General features: G+C 35.2%; 2 protein-coding genes across 3 annotated transcripts in view; both read right to left on the bottom strand.

The window, feature by feature from the left end:
• LOC105338597 (UDP-N-acetylglucosamine transferase subunit ALG13) overlaps positions 1-24,759 on the bottom strand; it is a 39,157-nt gene that overhangs the window by 5,333 nt on the left and 9,065 nt on the right. For both annotated transcript variants that reach the window (XM_066074771.1, XM_066074770.1), the window contains exons 4-12: positions 19,972-20,053; positions 16,075-16,198; positions 15,511-15,562; positions 7,852-7,969; positions 7,098-7,156; positions 2,883-2,983; positions 1,467-1,519; positions 915-946; positions 166-268 (exon numbers count right to left, since the gene is read on the bottom strand). In XM_066074771.1, coding sequence (XP_065930843.1) covers positions 166-268; positions 915-946; positions 1,467-1,519; positions 2,883-2,983; positions 7,098-7,156; positions 7,852-7,969; positions 15,511-15,562; positions 16,075-16,198; positions 19,972-20,053 — 724 coding nt within the window. The remainder of the gene's footprint in view (positions 1-165; positions 269-914; positions 947-1,466; positions 1,520-2,882; positions 2,984-7,097; positions 7,157-7,851; positions 7,970-15,510; positions 15,563-16,074; positions 16,199-19,971; positions 20,054-24,759) is intronic.
• Positions 9,044-14,670, bottom strand: LOC136272687 (uncharacterized). Its single transcript, XM_066074768.1, has 2 exons — positions 13,619-14,670; positions 9,044-11,423 (listed from the first exon to the last, which is right to left on the bottom strand). The coding sequence occupies exons 1-2, from the start codon at positions 14,286-14,288 to the stop codon at positions 10,378-10,380; spliced, it is 1,716 nt and encodes a 571-aa protein (XP_065930840.1). The 5' UTR covers positions 14,289-14,670; the 3' UTR covers positions 9,044-10,377.

The raw sequence follows: 24,759 nt of genomic DNA, 5'->3' as shown, positions 1-24,759 counted from the left end.
CAATTGACGCAATAATCATAAATATAGAAGCATTTTGCCAACACCTCTATTTCAAACAGCTTGTTAAAATTCAAATAGATTGGGTATAAGTCATAACCTATATAAACCCTCTCCAACACTTCAGTACCCATCTCAAAGGAAGAAAGCAAAATCTATAGTACCTACCTTGAGAGAGAGATGTAGGGGGAATGATTTGTATGGGGGGTGGGGGAAGACTCTGAGGCATCATTGGGGGTATTCTCTCCTGGGTTACAGTCATCTCTTGTAACTGCAAATAGAATTTGTCACTGGATGTTCTTGGAGATCACATTGTATTGTTGGTACAGAATTTAAGACCGGTTTACACCTTCTTAACTTCTACCAGCAATTTAAATTCATAAAAACTGAAAGATTTTAATTTCATTTTTTTTTTTTTTAAATCCATTTTAACACTCAACATAGAAAGAAATCAGTATTCGTGATCCTTCCCAACAACATGTCATCAAAACCAGAAAATGACTCGGAGAAGTTTAAAACATTTATGATTATATTATACCCTTCTTCAATTTCTTCTCATGATCAAAATATAACCTTTCAATAGTGAATTGGGTTTATTTTCCATTAGTAAAAATTTGGAATGATTTTTAAATTTGTATACAAATCATAAACACAGTGAAGTTAAGCATGATTAAACAGTTCAAGAATTTTTAAATTAATTTACTGAACCTTTATTTCATGAAAGACATTTTCCTGCTATACAGTAATTGTAAACATGTATCTTAAATTCTTAAAATAGAAATGTGTTTTGATGAATAAACTTTAGTTTGTGTGCTCACATCTCCAAGTAAAAAAAATCTGAAGTGTCAATGACCAAATCTTTGATTTTTTTTTCCCTTTTATCAATTTCAACAAACTCTAGATGCGAATATTCTTACTCGTTTTCTCCTCAACTGCTTCAGAAACCACTCTAAAAAAGAACAACAATCGTTCTAGAAACACATGTCCATCATATGGCTATATTGAAAACGTCAACTTTTAACAAGGCATTGCATAAACAATCAAATCGTTTTTAAGACTTTTAGCAGAAAATAAATGCATTTCAAATTCTACAGAACCACTGAAAAAGTTACAATAAGTAATCAATAATGGTACCGAAGATTATATTTCACGAATTAATTATATCCACATGAAATCCACTAAGAGCAATACTTACTAACTTTATAATCTCACTAATAATTTTTCAGAGAGATTTAAACTACATAAATTCAGCAAAAACTCAACACTTGTGAGTATTATGACATTCATTAAATTTATTTCAAGTAATCACAAAAAACAAGGAATATACTTAAGTTATTGGTCACCAGCAGCTATCAAATTCATTCCTTAAATTACTTGTATAAATTTCTAATAAATCTGAGCAAACCATAATCTGCCTTTTCAGATCCCTATGACAATGTGTAAAGCTGTGCCGTACTTCCTGTTATTACCTGATCTTCCTGAGACTTTTGCAGGCCTCAGTCGATCTCTACTGACTTCTTGTCTGAAAACAATACATGGACATACAGTACAATCTGTTAAGTAGACGCACATCTTGTGTACCAACAAAAGCCTACTTATCACTAGTTGATCAATATCCAACAACCTTTCAAATATCAATACTTTGTCGTAAATTTTAAAAGAAAATACTGTCTTATTAACTTAAGACCTGGTTATTATCATGATGCAATGGCACATCAATAAAGCCTTGCTTGTTCAAGGAAAAGTAAATTGATCTTGCTGAAACGCTCGATATGTCATTCATACTTTGAAATTTACAAGTGTGGCAAAATTGCATGCAGATAATCACTGCAATCAAATTAAACATAATGGGGAGAATCTTATGCCTATTTGTACAGTTTTTCAATTTTGCTGCTGTTGTATATCTTACTTATAGTGGTCTAAACGGCTAATACAGTAAAACTTGTTTAGTACGAACACGGATATAGCGAAGTTTTTGTGAGTCTCCAGTTAAATTCTTAACAAATCTTTGCAAAATATTACGGTTATAACAAATTCAGATATAACGAATTTACGGATATAGCCAACTGATTTTGAGTCCTGTAGAGGTGAATAATAATGAAATTTAACACTTTTATAACGAATTTCTTTACAGTTTAAAAAGTTTTCACTAACATTTAACATAATAGTTTGAATGAATTTAATTTTATATAAATTTTTCAATTCACAATCCAATTGTTTAAGTATCAAAGTAATGTATTTTCATTTAAAGCCTCAATTAACAAAAAGATATAGTCTTGTAAAAGAATACATATACATAGTGAATACGTTATGTTATTCTTGCAAATTAGTTATACGAATACAACGAATTACAGATATAACTAAGTAAATCCACTGGTCCCTAGGACTTCGCTATAACCGAGTTTTACTGTATTATAAAGCTGCTCAGATTTGGGAGATAACTCCTAAAGAGAATCTTTGAGACAATTCCTGTGAAATTATGATGAACTTAACAAAATTTGGATTTTCAACACTAGAGCATATTTTGAAACAATTGGAGAAAGGGTTTATGGACATTATTTATTAAAACAAATAAAACAACATTTGAGAGATTGACGCATCATAAAGTGGGAAAAAGAACTCTAAGAGTTTAAAGTAAACCTTATACCGAGGTAAATACTGCACAACATAAAGAGCTGTATTATGATGATGAAGATGATTTTATTTGTGATCGTTTAAAATTTTATGTGACTACAGCAAAACATATCTGGACCACACTGTGATTACAACTTCAGCTTATAAATATCATGTATTGCAGATATATAAAAATCAGCTCATTGACAAACTGAAAAGCTATTATGTCACAAAGATCTCGGAAATATCCATGGGCAGGCCTGAGCACTTACTTCTGTCCTAGTTCCTCTATGTAGACTACAGCTGGGTCTGACTCGTCTGGACCTATCTGTTGTATATGACCATGGTAAAGTGGGCCATCAGTGGACAATACCTGTAACAGAGGACGATACCTGTAAGAGAGGTAATCACCACAATAACACACTGAACCCCAGGTACCAAAACCATGATAGAGTGGGCCGTCAGTGGACAATACCTGTAACAAACTTTAGGCAAACACTGCAATAATACACTGAAGCCCAGGTACAAAACCATGATAGAGTGGGCTATCAGTGGACAGTACCTGTAAAAGAGGACAGTACCTGTAACAGTGGACAATACCTGTAACAGAGGACCATACCTGTAACAGTGGACAATATCTGTAACAGAGGACAATACCTGTAATAGAGGCAATCACCACAATACCCTGACACAGGGGCCACGAATTTCACAATTTTGGTAGAGGGCTTCATGGACATCATAACCATGCATTTAGTTTTTAACAAATATATATGGGAATAGAGAAGAAGATTTTTTAAGATTTAATACATTTTTACTATATGGCCTTATTGGCCCCATCCTAAAGCCAGAACCCCTGACCCAGGGGCCATGAATTTCAACATTCAGGTAGAGGGCTTAATGGACATCATAACCATGCAACCAGTTTTTTTCCTCACATGTGTGGGAGTAGAGAAGAAGATTTTTGAAAATTTGGCTTTTTTTGTTGTTGCATATTTGGCCCCACATGTGGCACCCTGGGGGTGGTAGAGCCACAAATTTCACAATTTAAATTTTTCTTACTATAGAGATGCCTCATACCAAAAATGGTAACAATTGGCCTTGTGGTTTTTAAGAAGAAGTTAAAAATGTTAAATTGTTAACGTAGACGGACGACGGTGGACGAAAACTAAAAATACCTTAATGTCCTCCTTTATTTTTTGAGGGTCATTTTCACATGTTAATTTCAAAACTAGAAACTTGAAGAATTTAAACAATTTACAAATTAATTAAAGAGCCAATTCATAGGCAAAAAGCCAACTGGGCAAAGCACTTTACTTTGCAAAAACTTATGGATATATAACAAATTTAGATAGGATATCAAAATATCACCTGCAAATCATCAACCAATTTAAAAAGATGTAGACATCTATATAGAAACAATAGATTGCATGTAAAATATGGCCAATCATTATTATAATATGGCTGAATTATCATAATATGGCTAACAATTACTTTAATATGGCTAACAATTATTGTGATAAAAGAAGTCAAAGAAAATACATTAAGCAACTTAGAGAAGGTATAGAAGACAGATTTGAAGTACAAGGAATAAAAATTACTTGTTCATTGCCAATTTTGTTTTGCAGATCATAGGTACACAAACTGACGAAATGCATCTTATTTTAAACACAAGATTTGATGAGTCAGTACGAGCAACATATGGGTGATAAAATCTTTTTACGGGGCTTGTTAAGCTTGTTTAATAAATTGTCATATTTTATCTCCGCTTAAATTGTGGATAATTAAATCGCCAAAGCAGGGTGTTTTAAGTACAAGTTAACAGCCCAAAAGCCATCAACTCTGTCCTTTGAAGGTAAATGTTTGCATTTTCCACAGAAAGCTAGAAATTTTTTTAGCATGAATTAAAAAGAATGAACATTTTACTGGAGGTTTCCTGATGGCAATATCATACACTTACTATAGCAATCTCCACTAACTTACCAGAAAATCAGAATCTCATCTCACTCGCTCAATAATCAATAATATGAAGTTAAATCTCAAGTCATCACACAACTTTCCTTTCCTGTAACATCCTTTCTATCGAGACTTCAGATTAAATGCATTAAAACATGATCATTCAAACTGGGATATACACACTGATGTAGCGTCATGGGTTGATTGCGTGGAGATAAGAAAATGCAAGGCGGTGATTCTATAGAGTCAACGCAAATCACCAAGACAGTTTCGCCTCAATCACCAGCCCTCAATTGAAGATTAATGTACCTCAGCCAAAGAAAAACACCTATCATATTAACCATTCAAAAGATGGGTGGAGTACCCTCTGAAATGATTCGTGAAAAAAATACATACATATATCAACCAAATATAAACAGTTTATAAATCCTACCAAATGTTAAAAAAATAAACTGAGACAATTCCCTACAACATAATTCAAATATCCAAACAAGGTACAGATATTTAATTTTCAATGTTTTTTTATTATTCTTTAAATCAACTTTAAATATTTGAGCTATAAAAATTCTTTAAATCAACTTTAAATATTTGAGCTATAAAAATTGTTAATTACATAAAGAGTAGGGTTGATTGCTTATGTTCTTGAGGTCAGCTTCAGTAAACCCTGTTATTTTGATGATAAAACATGAACTTTTGGCCATACAACTGCTGTCCATATGCTACCCTGATCAACAAGTTAGATATCAATGCATTCATATTTTAGGGCCAACTGAATGACAATATCTCTAGATAGCTCCAATAATAAAATGAACATCAAGTCTTTTTCTTATAAATTTGCATCTCCTTGATATAATTGATCACAACTGATGGAATATATGTTGGCTGCAGTTCTTACCAGAGACAAAATGCATTGACATGAATATGTTCCTAGAATTCAAGCTTTCCTAGAAGTATAGTTGACAGAGTAATGCATTTAAAGAGATAACCCTCTTCCTGCTTCTAGCTTTTGTACAGTTTGATGAGAAAATTTACTGTAATTATTAAATATCAATGGATCACTAGCCACACACATTTTTATGAATACCATTTGCACTATTAACCATTAGAGAGACCTTCTGTGACCTCACCATCCTCCAAAGGGTCAAATCATTCAAGTGTACTTCATAAGTTTAAATACCAAGTGACACAGTAAACTTTCTAAAATAAATTTATTCAACCACCAGACAACATCTTTGTGATAATGTACCTTACAGCATTTCCATCATTCATCTTCTACTTATATATGGAGTCATTTCTCTGCCATTCAGCTAGCTACATTGTATTGTAGGGATACTTAAAGTAAATCACTGTCAGTGATAATTTATAGTGTTCCCATCATTTATCTTTGAGATATAAATGTGTGAAGTCAATACTCTGCAAATCAGCTAAAGCTATTGTAGAGACACCAATAGCCATTGTTGAGACATTAATAGCTATTGTAGAGACACTTATAGCTATTGTAGACACACTTATAGCTATTGTAGAGACACTAATAGCTATTGTAGAGACACTAATAGCTATTGTAGAGACACTTATAGCTATAGTAGAGACACTTATAGCTATAGTAGAGACACTAAAAGCTATTGTAGAGACACATAGCTATTGTAGAGACACATAGCTATTGTAGAGACACATATAGCTATTGTAGAGACACTTATAGCTATTGTAGAGACACTAATAGCTATAGTAGAGACACATATAGCTATTGTAGAGACACTTATAGCTATTGTAGAGACACTAATAGCTATAGTAGAGACACTTATGGCTATTGTAGAGACACTTATAGCTATTGTAGAGACACTAATAGCTATAGTAGAGACACTAATAGCTATAGTAGAGACACATATAGCTATTGTAGAGACACTAATAGCTATAGTAGAGACACTAATAGCTATAGTAGAGACACTTATAGCTATTGTAGAGACACTAATAGCTATAGTAGAGACACTAAAAGCTATTGTAGAGACACATAGCTATTGTAGAGACACATAGCTATTGTAGAGACACATAGCTATTGTAGAGACACTTATAGCTATTGTAGAGACACTAATAGCTATTGTAGAGACACTAAAAGCTATTGTAGAGACACTTAAAGCATCCATCTTTCTCAAGCATATGCTGCATTCCCATAATGGAAAACCACAATATTTATATTCCAAATATCAAACCACAAAAACAGAATGGAACAGCATCCCTCCACCAAAAAAACCCCACTTGCATTATGTTATATCAATAACACATTTTTGAAAATCATGTATTGGACATTGAAACTTCAGTGATTTATTTGTCACAAATAGTTGAATTCACTAATACAATTAATTGAGGGACTTTTTCCTGGATACATGAGCCAAAAATATTACCTCCCTATCTACCTACACCTGGTAACATCTGGCAGGTTATGGTTTGGGTTGCTACAATCCTTTCATTATGGTACTACAAAAGCCAGGCCTTATTCATCATAGCCTGACTGCATTGTAAAGGGAAACAACTCTTACCTGACACTTGTCTCCAGCAGCAAAAGTCACAGATTTGTAGCGCTCCCGGTGAATTGCTTCTACAAAAACAAGACAAACTTGTGACACTGACACAATCAAATTCATCACATCTATCAATGATCTCTCCATCTGCTATTACCACTCACTGTCTCTTGTAGATTTTAGAACCTTCATGACTGTAAAGTTCTGCGCAAAATATTCCAATTTACTTGACTACATACTAAGTGTAACTTAGCCTCTCTTTCCCTTCAAATGTAAACTTAAATTAACAAGTAATTGTGAAAACAAATCAGTTAATTTAGAGTTAATCTGTTTTATTCATTCAAGTTAAAATAACAAGTGCTTGAATAATTGGTACTGGAATTTCCTTTAAATACACAGTGTTACAGAGAAACTACCAATGAAGGGAATAATTCCTTAGACAAACAGTCAATACTGTGAAAGATAGCAATAAATGTGAACCTGACCATTAATAAGGACAAAGGTCAACATTAAGTCACCTTAAATAACACTAGCTAATTTTCAAATACTTAAATTTTTAAACTAACCTTGCTTAGAATTTCCTCCCATTGGCAAAAATAAAATAAAAATGTACTTGTCCTATCATACCTAAGTTCAATTTTTAAAAATTACTTTTAGTCAAGTTGGTAGATTCCTTTGAACATTTTTTTTTTTGCATCACTTGTTATGCAGTCAACTCTTTCAAGCATTCAAGCACTCGGAATGAATGAGGATAATTCTGTCTCATTCATACCTCTTTGATCTTCCTCCCAAATATCGAGTTCTGTATTTCTATAAATAACAGGGTCCAAGGCCTTGGCAATTCTGTACGGCACAGGGGGAGTCACTCTTCTGCCAACAAACTTCTCATGCTGAAAAACAGAGTACCTTGAGAAGCTTCAAAGACAAACCTCTTCATTACACTGATCTTTCCTATGCAAGGATCACACACCTCAGATATTCATTAAATGAAACACAATCTGTTATTACTCAGGCCGATTCAATTCTTCATTTGCGGAATACTATATTAATGATGAAAATGAAGTTGAGAATTGTGATTGGCAGAGGAGGTAAAAGTAAATCAAATCAGTCAAAGGTTTGTACTGATCTCCCAAATGACTATTTTGACTTTCAAAGCTGCTGAAATCAGCGTCACATCCCTGACATTTAATACAAACAAATTTAACCTCTGGCCTCTATCAAAGACTTTAACCTTTCAAATGGACATCTGACATTTTTATTATCAAATATGAAGTCCACATGTGTGTACAGTTCAATATAATCTACCTAGGTTAAAGTTGCAGAAAGACACACAAAAATGATGAAAATGAAGAAAAAGATATTGAGACTTATCCCCCAAAAATTTATTTTAAATCAATGGTGGATAAAAGTAAAGTTTATGAGAATCTGAATAAATCTACCCTAACAGCTGTTTGGGATATGATCATGTGGGTCAATGTAATATGCTCAATATACATCTATACATGCATACATACAGCCTCCAGCCAGGCTGATTTTCATTATACAGTTTATTTTCACTTAAGATTAGTATTCCTCTAAATCTGTCAAGCTCTTTTTATATCCTAGAGCAATTGAACTTTTTTTCATATGATCTTATAATTCACATAAAAAACAATTCTGCTGATGCTGCATTTTGTGGTTGTCATATTTGACTAGATACTAGCAAAGTTTTTTTTTCATTACAATTCATAACAATTTCAATGGCATGTACCCTGAATATTTCAGAATTGTTTGATTTGATTCTTCAAAAATTATACAACTTACTGTCAAAACGCATTTATGATCTCACACCCATTCACTTAACAGCAGGTTGTGAAAGAAATTGTTAGAACATGTATGATGTTAACAGCTAGCAGTTTTGACAGCAACTATAATTGACATCATCTTATTATTAACTATTTTATTTACAATACAAAACAAAAGTATGAAGATTCAGAATAGTTTATCTAAACATTCCGGCATAGAAAGATGACAATTGGATAGTTAAAACACATACAACAGGCATACATAAAAAATCATATAGCAAACATAAAATATTGGACAAAACTGGCTCAGTCACCCATGTATAAGTAGAGAGACTTGCTGGATTGAAGAATCCTCATGGAAGAATCTTCCCGATGTATGAGACATCGCCACAACGAAAATTGTTGAACCCAGCAAGACAGAGTTGGAAGATCCACATGGTAGAAATTCCCCAGTACGTGTGTACTGCAACAACGGAAATTGTAAACTCTGCTATAAAATGTACAACTATGCAAGTTTTAGCTGCTTATAAATTCTTAGTGGGGAAATTATGACAATAATAAGGCTGACAAATAAGAGTATGCTGGAGCTGAACCAGTTAGGCATTACCATGGCGTATTTGTTTTTGGAAGAGAGGCGGGGATGGTGGTGGATAGCTTGGTACTGACGCTGTCCGGAACCATCGAAAGATAAGGGGTCACGTGACCTATAACTTATGACCAATGGACAGTGATAATTGCATAACTGTTACACAATCTTAAAAACAACAACATAAAGACGTAGAGGGGCTTAGTATTAAGAGAATTGTATGAAATAAACTACGCTTAAAATTTAAAAAATAAAATAGTTTAAGCTACAATTTATTTACAATACAAAACAAAAGTATGAAGATTCAGAATAGTTTATCTAAACATTCCGGCATAGAAAGATGACAATTGGATAGTTAAAACACATACAACAGGCATACATAAAAAATCATATAGCAAACATAAAATATTGGACAAAACTGGCTCAGTCACCCATGTATAAGTAGAGAGACTTGCTGGATTGAAGAATCCTCATGGAAGAATCTTCCCGATGTATGAGACATCGCCACAACGAAAATTGTTGAACCCAGCAAGACAGAGTTGGAAGATCCACATGGTAGAAATTCCCCAGTACGTGTGTACTGCAACAACGGAAATTGTAAACTCTGCTATAAAATGTACAACTATGCAAGTTTTAGCTGCTTATAAATTCTTAGTGGGGAAATTATGACAATAATAAGGCCAAAACTCAGGAACGATTAGTAAACATGAGTGACTGAGTGCCCCATAAGTATTTATAACGTTTACGCCATGGTAATACATACGAATAAAACAAAGACTTAGCGAGATATATAGTGTATGTATTACAGTATAAAAAACACAGAATTTAAACAGGTAAAGTAATAATGGTATTACGTAGTTTACAATATACAATAAGAACGTAATCTTGAAGGTGCTAAATAACAAGGTTTACATGTTCAGGCACTTAGTCAGCTGACATGGATCATAGACTGTTGAGCATGTTTAATAGCAGAGTCTGGTGTTCTAATATATCGCACGTAAGAGTCGGAAGTCCACCTTCCTAAGGATTTGATGAGATGATCTTCGATACGCGCTTTTGCTGCAGATGTGGCAGCACCGATACGGAATGAATGTCCAGTGATGTGGCTGTCGGCATGGTTGGTGCGCTTTACAATTTCCTTCAGCATAGACAAAAAGTTACACCTATTGAGGGCACTTCCATTCTCTGTTATGAACAAGGGAATATGCACTTTTGGATCGAAAATGATGTTTCTTGCATACAAGTAGCTCTTTAGTTGTTCGAACGGACACAACTTGGTATGATTTTTAAACAACTTGATTGCAACTCCTTTTCGAAAAGGATCGGTCTTGGATTGTTTAAGAAAAAGAACAGCATGGTCGTTGTAAATTTGCACATCATTTAAGCACAAATTCACGAAAGGGTCAAAAGATGTTTTGCATGTAAATTCTGCACATCTAAGGAAACCAAAGAAAGCGACTACACACACTGTTGTCATCAACGTATCCATGTATTTTGAAAAAACTCCATTTTGAAGTATGTTGCACAAGTCAGTTAATACTGGGAAAGTAATCGGTTGTCGGCTTGGTTGGAAAGATTGACTTTGTCTTTTAATTCCGTTCAGTAGCATGTGCAATCTTGATAGATTTTCTGCTGAATCGGTGAATGGATTATGTTTACTAAGCAGGGTAAGATGATGTCGGATCCCACATAGATAAATTTTGATGGTTTGGTACGACAGATGCATGGAATCGTAGCAGTAGGTGACGAATTGCATTAAAGTAGATTCTGACACATTGTCGCACAGGTTGTTCATACGGTTAAACTTTAGAAAGGCTTGATAACCGGAATTATACGTAGCTCTAGTTGAACCAGACACGGAGTCTTTCATCAGCTCTTTAATTCTGTGGGAGGGTTCCAGAGAATATCCACCATGGGTGGGCAGGGATGAGGTAGTCTGTCTGCTTGGGGAGCCAGTCTTCTGAATTTGTTCATCTGAAATCGAGACAAAGCGTCAGCAATTACATTAGTTTTGCCTGGAAGGAACTCAGAATATATACAAAAATTGTATTTAGCTGAACACCAGGTTAGCCGTCTCATCAATTGCATAATACTGAGGACTTTAGATCTTCCCTTTTGGATAATATTTACAGTAGCTGCATTATCACAATAGAAAAGTATTCTTTTTGAAGACCAATATTTTCCCCAGAGAATGGCAGCTACAACGATAGGGTAGAGTTCACGTAGTGCCATAGATATTTCCCTGTCTGATTCCCTTGGTAACTTTTCTGGCCAACTGTCACAGAACCAATGACCTTTGAAGAATCCCCCGAATCCTACTGTAGATGAAGCATCTGTATATAAATGCATGCTATTGGCTGGAGTTCTTTCTATATCATAGAAGAATGATATGCCGTTCCATTGATCCAGAAATAATTTCCACATTCTGATGTCTTCTCTACACTCTGCGGTCAGATGGATGTGATGATGGAGCTCTCGCACTGAAGAGGCTAGGCACAGGAGATAGGACACGAATGATCTTCCTGGTACTATGACACGAGAAGCAAAGTTCAAATGCCCTAAGAGTTGCAAAAGTTCTCGTTTAGTACAACTTTGCTTCACACAGAAGGTTTCTAACATTTCTCGTATTCTATGAACTTTATCTGGAGGAAGTCGAGCTTGCATATTCATAGAATCTAATATGATTCCGAGGTACTCAACAACGGTATCCGGGCCTGTAGTTTTATGTTGAGCAATTGGAACGTTTAATTTCTTAAATATCATAGTCAGGAGGGCCATGGTCCTATCCGCATGGAAATCTGGTTTGTCTATAGTCAGGAAGTCATCGAGCAAATGAAGAATAGATTCAATTTTATAATTGTTTTGTGCTATCCAACAAATTGCTTGAGAAAACTGATCAAAGATCTTTGGGCTTGATCTACATCCGAACGCCAAACGAGTATAGTAATAGTATGAATTTCTCCATTTCACACAAAAGAGATGATACTGGGATGGTAGTATTGGAACAAGTTTGAAGGCGTCGGATATATCAGTCTTGCACATCAGGGCGCCTTGCCCACATTGAACGATAATTTTGATAGCATCATCTATTTTCACATAAGACAGAGAGCATTCCTGTTTATCAATGAGTTCATTTATACTGGGGTGAGTGTCATTGTTGTGAGGAGCAGAAAGGTCCACGATAAGCCTTTTCTTTTTTGAATACTTGTGTTCGGCAATTCCGAGAGGAGACACGCGATAGCTTTCAAAGGGAGGAGCTTTATAAGGTCCTGCAAGGAATCCCTTTTCAACTTCTTTTGATAATAGTTCGTCAACTGTATCCACGTTCTGTAAAGCTGATCTCAAATTTCTGCATTCCCTTATTTTTAAGTTTGTTTCCTGTACTTTCGTATCGAATCCATTAATGAAGCCATTGATAATATATGAAACAAAATTTTGATTTTCATGGTTTTGAAGCTCTAATTTCAACTGTTTGATGTTTATAGTGCAGCACGATGTCGCTCGGACGGATAGTCACTTTTGATTGGTAATTGAAGATGCAGCATTCTTTGGTTTGGTTTTCAGATTACAAGTTAGGAAAGAATGATCTTTGTTCTTGCATATGCTACAGACATGAAGGAAGGGGCAATTATTTCTCCCGCATCTTTTTGACGAGTTGAAATTGTTGCAAATTTCCTGTCCGTTATGTATGGTCCTCTTTCTGCCATGCCTATCTATATTGGTAGGTTGGAAGGAATTTTCTACGGAACTGGTTTGCAGCTGTGGACAGAACTTAGAGTCATGTGAAACTTCCGAACATATGGAGCAGGATTTGGATCTTGAGGCTATCAACTGTACGAGATCTCTGTCTCTCACAGACCAATCTACTTTAATCTTGTGGACTGCCAGAGCACTCGCGCTTCTTAAGGAAAAGAGTTTATGATACTCATAAAAACGTTCTCCATATATGTTGTACAGATCTACTATGATAGCTTCATAGTGATCAAGTTCGTCCCTGCGGTTTGGAAAGGCCTGGCACATAGTGCGTTTGTATTTTCCAAAAGCAGTGAGAAATTCAGCAATTGTAAGATTTCTTTTCAGTCTGCTGTCCTCCTTCTCAGTCTTTTCTTTCTCAGATTCGCGGATTTCATAGTAAGGTATGAGTAATGAAGCGAGGTTGACGTCCTTACCTTCTAGTATTTGCTTCCTTAAGGAGTTTGAAATCAATTCCATTTGGGGCAGGTCTTCGGGGTGTGTTCCGAATTTCCTCGATGTATGACTGATTACGTCCGACTTATAGTACTCCTGCAAGTTAAAAGCAGGAGAACTTTTCAGGTTGGTTTCCTTAGTCGTGATCAGTGAAGTTAGACTAGAAACCATAGTTTGTAGACTCTGTACTGTGTGTACTAAAGACTCGATAACTGCTGGGGAACTGGAGTCAGTTGTTGAAGGGTTTTGCGAACCGGAAGTCGCACTGTTTTGGTAAGTCGTACGTATACCCAAAGTCGTGTTGTCGGTAGAGGCTTGTTCGGCTAATAGCAGTGGGCTTGATGAACTTGGCTGTTCGGCGAATTGCGTTGAGCTTGGTGGACTTTGCTGATTAGTCGATGGAAGGCTCGATTGAACAGAATTGTCTGTAGAAACAACAGGAACGGTCCGGATTTCATCTGTAGACGCGTTTCCTAATACATTATCCACATACAATTTTCTTAAAACAGATATAGGGAAGTTTGAAGCGGCACTTATATTCACTTCTGACAGTTTTTCTCTTAGGGTACCGGCAGGCCAATTTAAATAATTACTCATGTCAAGAGAGTTGCCTGAAGTTTTCTGTCTCTTGGAACTTTTTCTGGTCGCCATTGTTCTTCACAAACGATCGATTAAAATCCGTCATTCACCAAAAAAACAGAAAGTCATCGTCCGAAAATAACATCGATTATAGTATCATTAAAGTTCACTGGAAGTATATACACAATCAATAAATCCGGATGATCGATATTTAAAGAGAAATCCGTTTGATAAAGAAGGTAAATAATAGCTTGGTACTGACGCTGTCCGGAACCATCGAAAGATAAGGGGTCACGTGACCTATAACTTATGACCAATGGACAGTGATAATTGCATAACTGTTACACAATCTTAAAAACAACAACATAAAGACGTAGAGGGGCTTAGTATTAAGAGAATTGTATGAAATAAACTACGCTTAAAATTTAAAAAATAAAATAGTTTAAGCTACAATTAAAAAGCACTAAATAAAATCAACTGCTTTTTTTAGGTTGAATGTGTTAAAATCTCTCTCTCCCTCCCTCTCTCTTTCTTTCTCTCTCTCATATATTCATACATAATGTATATATCAATAATATATAACACATCAATGATTATATATCAAACCAAAACCATGAACTTGTACATCTGTTTTCGCTACTAAGAAAGCCCTCAGGAAAATAATGCATATACAAATTGCCTACATCTAAAAATAAAATACCAGTAACATCATTATTCATTTATCCATATTTCCAAAAATCTCTGTGCAACATTTCCTCTTATTAAATCAAATACTGTTCTGATCAACAATATTTTCTGACACAATTTAGTTTCAATACCAAACCAATACATTAAAAAACATGTTTGTATTTTAGCTACTGCTTATTAATTTATAATTCTTAAATGAAAATCGCTCAGAAACATTTTTTGATTGATCAATTGAAAATCTGCAATATGTTAAAATGAATATTTACCATAAAAAGTATGAATAACTCATGGGGCATTATTATATGATAAGGATATGAAATAATATGACCCCTGAGATTTCCTCTATGATCAAATTAGAACATCAAATTTTTAAGGCTCTCCCTATCTAGCAATGCACAGTATTTGTAAAGTCAAATGGGAGAATTAGCTATAAGCTTGGGAGGTATATCTACAATATACTGTATGCACCACATATAATTACAAGTGAAGGGGTATACAGACCCAAGATTAGTAAAGCCAACTTAAATATGAGAAAGACTTACAGCACTTCAAAACATCTTCACAGGAGTAACAGAGTGAAAGAGAAGTGATTGAGAGATCAACTTACCCTGGAGAAAGAGTCCTCGCCACTGTTGCTGGAGTCTGGACTGGATTCAGCACTACAAAGATACAACACAGGATGTGGTGAATCTCCACCAGTGAATCAATGCACCTTAAACTCACACTATTGATCAGACTGGGGGAACTTCAGAAATGAAATGACAGCTGTGGCAACTTCCTCCGATCCTCCATGTGTTTCACTGTCACAAACCCTCTTATAACAATACAATCTTGTCATGTACTTAGCAAGATGGTAAAAACCTTGTTCAATAAGATTGAAATTGATAACTTGTACTACAGCATGTGTTAAACTGATCAATACACTGGTTTTTTTGTTTATGTGTTTATCTATGAATTTTACGCAAATTCAAATTTTATTGTGAAATCATAGCTTTTCAGTTTTATTGATTTGTGTTTTGAGCTTCTGATAATCTCTTTTTTATCACTGTTTCAGAACAAAAAATTAAAAAAAATATTTTAAAGAAAGAAGAAACCAAACATTCACATCCTAAAATCCCTTTCCCCTCATCAATGAAGGATCAGGTAAATTTCTAAATATACCGGTACTTACTCAACAACAGGGAAAACACCGTTCCTGTTTTTGTTTTTGTTCTGTTCACGAATGATTTGAACAGCCTCTTCAAGCTCTGTGTGTAGATGGAATACGTTCCTGTACAAAAGTTCGTAAACAATTGCTGAAAAACCAAAAAGACAAATTAGCATGAAACACCTGATTTAACGCAATTAAAGATTTTCAAATGCAAATTCTCTTCACACCTGCAGATCACGTTAATAGGGATGGAAAGCACTTTGAAAGTTCATAATATACAGCCAAATCCATAAGATCACAATGAACAGACTTATAAGAGGAAGACGGCGTACATTTTTATTTTCATTTAATACAGTGAAAATCTTTATACATCTTTACCCTGTTCTACATCCACAGGTATACATAAACAACCAGAGAGAAAATGTCTCTGCACTTTTATTTGTCTAAACAGATAGAGATTACAGTGCCTAACCTCTTTAATTCTCATACCTTCAACATAAATAAACTACAAATTTAAACATAGAAATCATATATTTATTTACCCTTTAGCCTATATATAATTTCCCTTGCATCCATCAGTTTATACATAACACATTTTCTTTCTTTTCTATTCAGTTTAATCAGTTTTCTCAAGAAATGCAACCAAGAAGACTATGAAATACACTATTTTTTTTAAGAAAAGAAAAAAAAAAGGAAAATAAAAAGGAATTTTTTTTTGGGGGGGGGGGGGGGGGGGGGGGTTATATAAACTTCAAATATCATACTACTTCTATTCTTTGATAACAGTTTTACTATCATTAATTCTTTTTTTGAAAATATCATCTTTCAATTAAAGAGACAGTACAGCTGAAAGCACATGTGTGAATAACTTCAGATTTACCTATTGTATCGTTAGGAAATAAGAAATAACGTTGATTGTAACAGTTGAAATACATAAAAATCCCTTTCACATACTTAATTAACGTAATTATGATCTTCCAGAAATTTAAGGGCCGTACAAGACGTGAATAATCTTCTATCGTTTATTTGTACCATGTGGACTTTGATTGCATGACAGTAATTGACACATGCTGAAAACTACAAGATCTTCGTCTGACTACGGTCATCATGGTATACAAGGTTAAAGGGATTCTCTAGACAGAACACATCGTCACTTACTTGATAATTTAGCATTGGTTTACCAATTTAGGTTCATTTTAAAATTAACAGACATAAATATGTCAAATAATCCCTCAAGGGGCCTCATTTACACAAATGAATTTAGGTTGTAGCAACTCCTATGATAAACACGAAAAATACATGCTTGCAAAATAATAATTGTGGTTATTTTAAAAACTTTGAACAATTAATACCCGAGAGAAGTAGAAAAATGTAGAAACATGTCCAGGAGAATCTTCGCGAGCCCTGCATGTGTTTTGTTTACAGTATATACGCATGCGTAATAGTATATAGAAGGGTGAACCTCGTAACACGTTGCGATGTAAATATGTGATAGGTTATACGTAATTATTAATTTCAATGACATACTTCGATTTAATTCATGGAGAACTTTGTAATTTTCTGAAATTTTATACATTCACGAGTAGTACAAAAATACCGAAACCCGATCGGAAAATTTTTTCATGTCGTTTTTTTAAGATGCGCCGTACTGTCTCTTTAACTTTTCATGTATAACTGACCTGCTCACTGGGTAGCATTCACAGATGCCAGTATTTTGGAGTTTCTTGTTTGCTTATTAATACTTTTGATTTTTTCAACTGAAATTTCAACTCATTGACTAAAAATTTCACAACCATGAATATCTATAGAAAAGAGCATCTCTTTCCAAAATGCCATTAATATTAGCCAATCACTTGGTCTTTATAGTATATAATTTATTCAAATGATATTCACTCTTTTCTTTATATATTATTTTGAATGCTGAAAAAATGGGTACATTCATATGAATTAATGAAAATCACATTTGTGCTAAAATTTCCACATTTCAAATTTGTAAAATACATTAGAAATCAAGAGGCCTATGGGCCACATTGCTCAACTAGACAACAGTTTCTACTAGAGTAAGTTGTTGTAGCACCTTCACAATTTCTCATGAACTGTTGCCATATATTGACTCTAAAGAGTCTTAACTTCAACATACTGGAACTTCAATCACATCTGATAAATAATTATTTCATTGCATAAAAGTTTCAACTCATATGCCTCTAAAATTGATTTTTTTTAAAATCCCATACATAGACAGGGATTAATCTAGGGCATATTCATATCTCTCCTCATAAGAAAATTTCCCCTGAATATCTCAGTTTCATGAGTAAAAAATTTCCTTTAAAAAAAAGTTTAATGTTTAAAGCTACCTCCAAACAGGGCTAAATAAGAAAATTTTGTGAGCATTTTGATTGTGCAAATATTTTTGTAATCTAAATAAAATTGCTGTAATTCAATTATGATTCAGATCTTTACCCATCTTACCCACCAACCCCCCCCCCCCTTCCCTTCCAAAGAAAAAGTGTGTCACTGCTGTGATAGTCTTTTGCTGATTTTCTATAAGTTTATAGACTTTGAAAGTTTTAAATATATTGTTGAAGAGTATGGGCCAGCCTTCTCTGGGGTTTTTCAATAGCTGAACTAACTCTGTACACCAAGTTTAATTATACACTGCATACAGCTGCTTGCATAATATCTCAAACTGCATCCTTGTACATTTGATTAGACTTTATTGAAAGATTTCTCCCTGAATGTTGTCCTCCTTCAGCTGCTTTATTCTTTCTAGTGTCATGCTTTCAACAAACTTAATACCTAAATATGGGGTCCTTTAAAGAAGTTCTCCAGTAAAGATGGGCATTTCTTGTGCATCTTCTAAACATTTCTTAATTTCTTAATGACTTCCCACCTATTTTCATGGTTCGTTTTAGTTGTTTCCCTTTCACCTGAAAAAACTTGTAAGCCTACTTGAAATTTAAAAGTGGTTCCAGTAACCCCCCCCCCCCCCCCCCCCCCCCCGGGCGCACAGCTCTGATGTGAATATACAAAATAAGCAAAGTCGACTTTTGATTGGTACAAAAATAAAAATAGATCCTACCGAATAGCATGCCTAAACAGAGAGTGTTAAAATTTCAAGCATCGGCAATAAATACCGGTAGTTGCCGAGAAATCGTTTGAAAACTTAGCCTAAAAATAAAACGATCATTATTTAACAGGAAGTGACAACCGATTGGTACAAAAATTGATCTCTCCAATTGGCATGCCTAAACAAAGAATGTGTTAAAAATTAAAGCATCTGCTATAAATAGTTGCTGAGCAATCTTTGAAAGAAATTAGTTTTAAATTTTTGGCTAAAAATAAACAAACTCGTCATTTGACAGGAAGTGGATATCCAATGCGTACAAAAATGGATCCCACCATAGGCATGCCTAAACAAAAATGAGTTCAAATTTCAAGTGTCTACGATGATTGAATACTTGCTGTGAAAAAAGTAACAAATTTTGTTAAGGGCAGACAGACAAGGTTAAAACAGTATACTCCCCTCTCCTTCGGAGTGGAGATATAATTAATGTGTAAAATGTTTATGCCTACAGATGCAGAACAAACTCTGAAAAGAAATTTAGAGATTAAAATATATAGCTTGTTTGAGCTTAAAAGGCTACACAAAATAATATTGTAGATTCCTATTTAAACGCGAGGAATAAATTTCCGCATAAAATCGCAAGAGGCAACTGTCGCAGATTTTAAAATCTTGCTTTTATTTTTCAGACAGTTTTGAGCAAAAGTAAATTATTGCAGAACATTGGTGATAGCGATTATATATTCTCGCGATTTGATACAGAACAGTGGAATCGCGGAATTAAGTACTCGCATAAAATAAGGAATTTACAGAAGCCAAAGAGCTTATATCTAATGAGGAAAGAAGAAAGAACTTACACTGACAAATAGCAAGTTCTTCATGGTATGATTTCGTGTAGACACAGTCCAGCTGATTACTATTGAGACGACAAAGAACAATCTGAAATAGAGAAGACGTCCTACTTTTAAAATGTACGTCCCAATCACACTTTATATTGCTATGTGACACTCTGTACCCTCCATATAAATGAACACAATCTGTTCCCTCATTTAGGTCATAACCAATAATAACAGCTTGCAAATATTAAGTCTTCATCTTTACTGGTCAGTGCTTCCACATTGATATCACAAAATGTATATTACTTGTTCTTTGTAACAGGATTTCTACCTTGGATATAATTTTATGAGAGAATTCTGATGTCAATCATCTTTGTCTTTTTATGTCGATGAAGGTATATATAACGGTTAGAGAGAGTAAATCAAGACCATTTCAGATTTATAACGGTTTACAAGTATGTTTCATCTTATCAAAGAAAAAGAGAACAAGCTCACATACCCGAAGCTCCTTCATTAGCTGACAATACTAGTACCGTATTTTTCGGGGCATACGCCGATGTGGGGCATAAACCGAATTGCTCATTTTTAGACAAAATTCAGAAAAAATCCTTAGACTGCCCGATTTGGGGGATTGGCCGAATTTCAATCGAAGATTACTATAGTGAAAGTATGACCGCTGATTAAGAAAGCCATTGCCGGTATAAACACTCTCAGGAATATCAATATAGAAAGTTAAAAGAGTAATTATAATTATTTAATTAAGCTTAAACGAATATATTTTTAGCAATTTTAAAAAATAGAACCATCTGGCTCAATCACGTCTGTGTTTTGTGGATGATTGATCTCTTCTGTATTTGTCGGTATAGTTCACATAATATAATTTTATTTCAACACCTACCCCCATGAACTTGTTTAATATACTATGTATACTATGTTTCTAAACATTTTGTATTTCATTGATAACAGCTACATTTAATTTTCATTTGATCAAGTTATACTTTGAAAGCTATACGTAAAATACTGGGTATGGCGTCCATTATCTCAAACACGTGGTTTCATTTTCAAATAGAGTTATCTCCCGTAATCGTTAATAATGAGAAATGGAAATACCCTGAAAAATATTTAAATTATGTTTTTTTCTTTAAATTACTTAAGAAGTGACTTGTCGTTTTGCAAGAAAGTTGTATTCCTAACAAACACTGTAGTTAATGCAACAAAGTGTAACGGTTGGTCTGAGGTATACACTACGCTATCATTTATTGTGCCCGCAGGCTGTGTCTAAGACACGGGTTTCACACCTTTGTATACACACGACACCAGAATACCGTTATTTCAACTAACAGGAGATTAATTGTACCGAATAAAGTATTTGATTTATTCTACACCCAAGGCCACTGATTCCTACAAACGCTGCCAAGAAAGAATCACAAAAATCAAGATGATGCAATTTATTACCATGAATCAACGAGCATAAAAACATTCTAAAAGCACTACATGTTCACATCATAACATTTTATAAAAAAAAAGTTCAACAGCACAACGTTCTAATTACTTGTACAGCACTAGTTCACAGAATTCACAGTCACTTTACACGTTCTTCAATCCTCATCGGCTGAAAATCCCTCGAAGTCAGATTCTTCGCTGTCGCTGTGGAAGAGGGCTGCGAGCGCCAGGGGGAGGTCATCAGCTGACTTGGCAGGGGCTGGCGGTGGAACCTCGTCAGGTAGTGGGGCGTCGACGATATTGGCTTTGATGAAGCCGTTGATGATGGCTGTGTCGGGGACGGCGTTCCAGGCTTGTAGTACCCACTGGCAGACAGCGCTGTAAGATGCCCGTCTCATCCGGCCTGTTGCAGTAAAGCTTTTCTCCCCCGTCGTCATCCAGTTTTCCCAGATAACTCGCAGTTCCGCCTTGAAGCATCGGTTGACAGATATATCAAGGGGCTGTAGTAACTTGGTAAGTCCGCCAGGGATAACTGCCGAGACACTGCCAGTAGCACGGATGCGATGTTTTGTGACGTCACTGATGTGCGCCCTCATCGAGTCTAGCACCAGGAGGCTCTTCGACTGCCGGAAGAATCCACCAGGACGCTTCACGAAACATCTGGACAGCCACAAGTCCATCACGTCATTGTCCATCCAGCCTTTCTCGTTCTGGTGGACAACTATGCCGGGTGGGAACTTCTCTTTTATCGCCGTCTTCCGCTTGAAGATGACCATGGGGGGTAGTTTTTTACCGCTGGCTGTGCAACCCAGTACAACGGTAAAGCTGGCTTTCTCATGACCAGTTGTACGAATGGTGACGCTGCTGGCTCCTTGGGCGTTGATTGTTCTGTTCATGGGGATGTCAAATGTTAAAGGAACTTCGTCCATGTTGATGATGTGGTCGCTGCCTAAGTGGAACTTCTTAGTCTGCTCTGCAACAAAGGCTTGAAATGCGGCAATCTTTTCTTTGTGATCCTCTGGAAGGGCCTGGGACAGGGTGGTGCGTTGTCTGATGGCGAGATTCTTTCTCTTCATAAACCGGAAACACCAGGAGACTGTGCCTTGGAAATTTGTAATGTTCATCTCTTCTGCCATCGCTACCGCTTTCAGTCGTAGTTGAACGGTGTTCAGGGCTCAGCAGGCTGCTCTCTGCTCCATGACGAACGTTTCAAGCTTGTCTTCTAGATCTGGCCAGTGTGGTGCATGTCTGCGGAAGGCTTTCTGGGACTTCTTTGTCTGTCGTAGGGCATCTTTCTGTTTCCTCCAGGATCGGATGTTCTTCTCGTGAACGCCAAATTTTCTTTGGGCTGCCAGGTTCCCTCCGTTTTCTTCTGCATACTCTATAACTTGCAGCTTGAATCCAGCGGTGTAAGATCTTCTTGACTGTACTGGGGGCATGGTGACTGTGATACCCCGATGGCAGTGTGCCCCCCTTTTTAAACGATTCTGCGGATTGAAATGTCCTCTACTGTCCCCACTGTCAAAACACCGGAGATGTAAAACGACTAATGATTGATTCCTTTGTTTTTTTATCCCCCTTGCTGATTGGTTAAAACAAAAACATGTAAAATTGTATTTGATTAATTGTTTGTTTTATAAACGATAATTTAATTGGACTTTCATTTTGTTCATTGTTTAATACCAATAGCTGGAGAAAAAAACGTTTTAAGACTACGGTAAATCATAAACATGTACAATTAAACATTTATATGTACCTGTCTTCTTAACTATTTGATATCAAGAATTTCAATTATATCAAATAGATATTACTATCTGCTCCAACTATAAGTACAAGAGCAATTTTTAAACAATTTATGATTAGATCATTACATTCCGGTAACTATTGTTTATTGTTCATAGTACTGAATGCACTGATTTCAGCTTCACCTTATTGCCGGTTGATTTGAATTATGATATACGGTGTCCAATCTTTTGATGTCATTCTTAAATATCTATTCTTAATTTCACTTTTTCACTTTAAAACCAAACTGCACACATTCATAATACCGGGGATTGCAATATTCGTTATATCACAGTCTTCCGTAATATTACTTTCTACACGGTTTCGTTTTCTTTTTTTAGTATGCAACAATAGTTTCCTCGTTTCATACACGAGCGATTTCGGATTAGTTTATATAATGAAACATGGATATGGAAAAAAGACATTCTTTTGATTTTGGATTGTAAAGAAAATATCGCGTATATTTTATTATTTATTATGTTACATATTAACAAAAATTATCAACGTGACAACTATCGAACAATAGTTTAAATGGATGAAAAAAAAACAGCCTCTCATAATAAATGATGGATAAAAGCAGTGGATTTGGGATTTTACTGTCTGATTTTTTAACTTTGGGACTACGATAAGCCGATATGGGGGATAGGCCAGTCTCGCGCATCGGTGAAAAAAAATACCGGCGTATGCCCCGAAAAATACGGTACATGATATAATGATTGGTAATGTATGTAATAAACACAGAAAATAATTGAATAAAGGGGCAATACTCCCAGAACATCATCACATACTTATGCATCTATACTTCTTTAACAACTACGAAGTTTCTTGAAATTTTATTAGGGTAAAGAGGGGTTGCGCTGACAAAATATTTCAGTGTCATATTCAATGCGTAAGATTATCAGTGTCCTTATTACATACAATGTTTTTGGAAATTTAGTTTAAGAGGAGCTGTTCTGACAAACTGTTCATTCTTTTCATCCAGCCTTCGGCATATCGGAGTATCAAGTAGCATTATTTCCTGGCTATTATGCTCGGGATCGCCCTTCAAAAAAAGCTAAAAACCTACCTGGAAGTGACGTCACATACCGTATAAATAGTGCTTCCATTGTGATAAACACTCACATTTTTTTTGGCGACATCGGGACATGAGCCCTTGTCGGTTATATGGTTATTGCGGTGTTAATAAATTTTCTAAGACGTGGTCTTAGTTGCAAGGTTTGTAAAGCCTTTGAAAACGAATTAAATCTACCAATGACGAAGTCTTGGTTTGAAAGGATTGATAATCCGTGCATTTCGTTTTACACATGGTTCATGTGGTTTTACAACTCAAGTTGTACAATACACGTTGTGTATTTGTTGAATGCACGATAAGAACACGCTGTGTTCAGAATTTTGTCATGAATATATTTTACCGCAAGTTTTACAGTACACGTTGTGTATTGGTTGATAGTAAGTTTATAAAACACGTTGTGTTCAGAACTTGGACTATATAAAAGATTTTACACCGCAAGTTGAATAATATACACGCTGTGTATATATTAAATAGTACAGTACAATTAGAACACGCTGTGTTCAGATTTTTCT

This window comes from Magallana gigas, chromosome 2 (assembly GCF_963853765.1).
Source record: "Magallana gigas chromosome 2, xbMagGiga1.1, whole genome shotgun sequence".
Lineage (NCBI taxonomy): Eukaryota > Metazoa > Mollusca > Bivalvia > Ostreida > Ostreidae > Magallana > Magallana gigas.
This window is presented reverse-complemented; position numbering and strand designations above follow the sequence as displayed.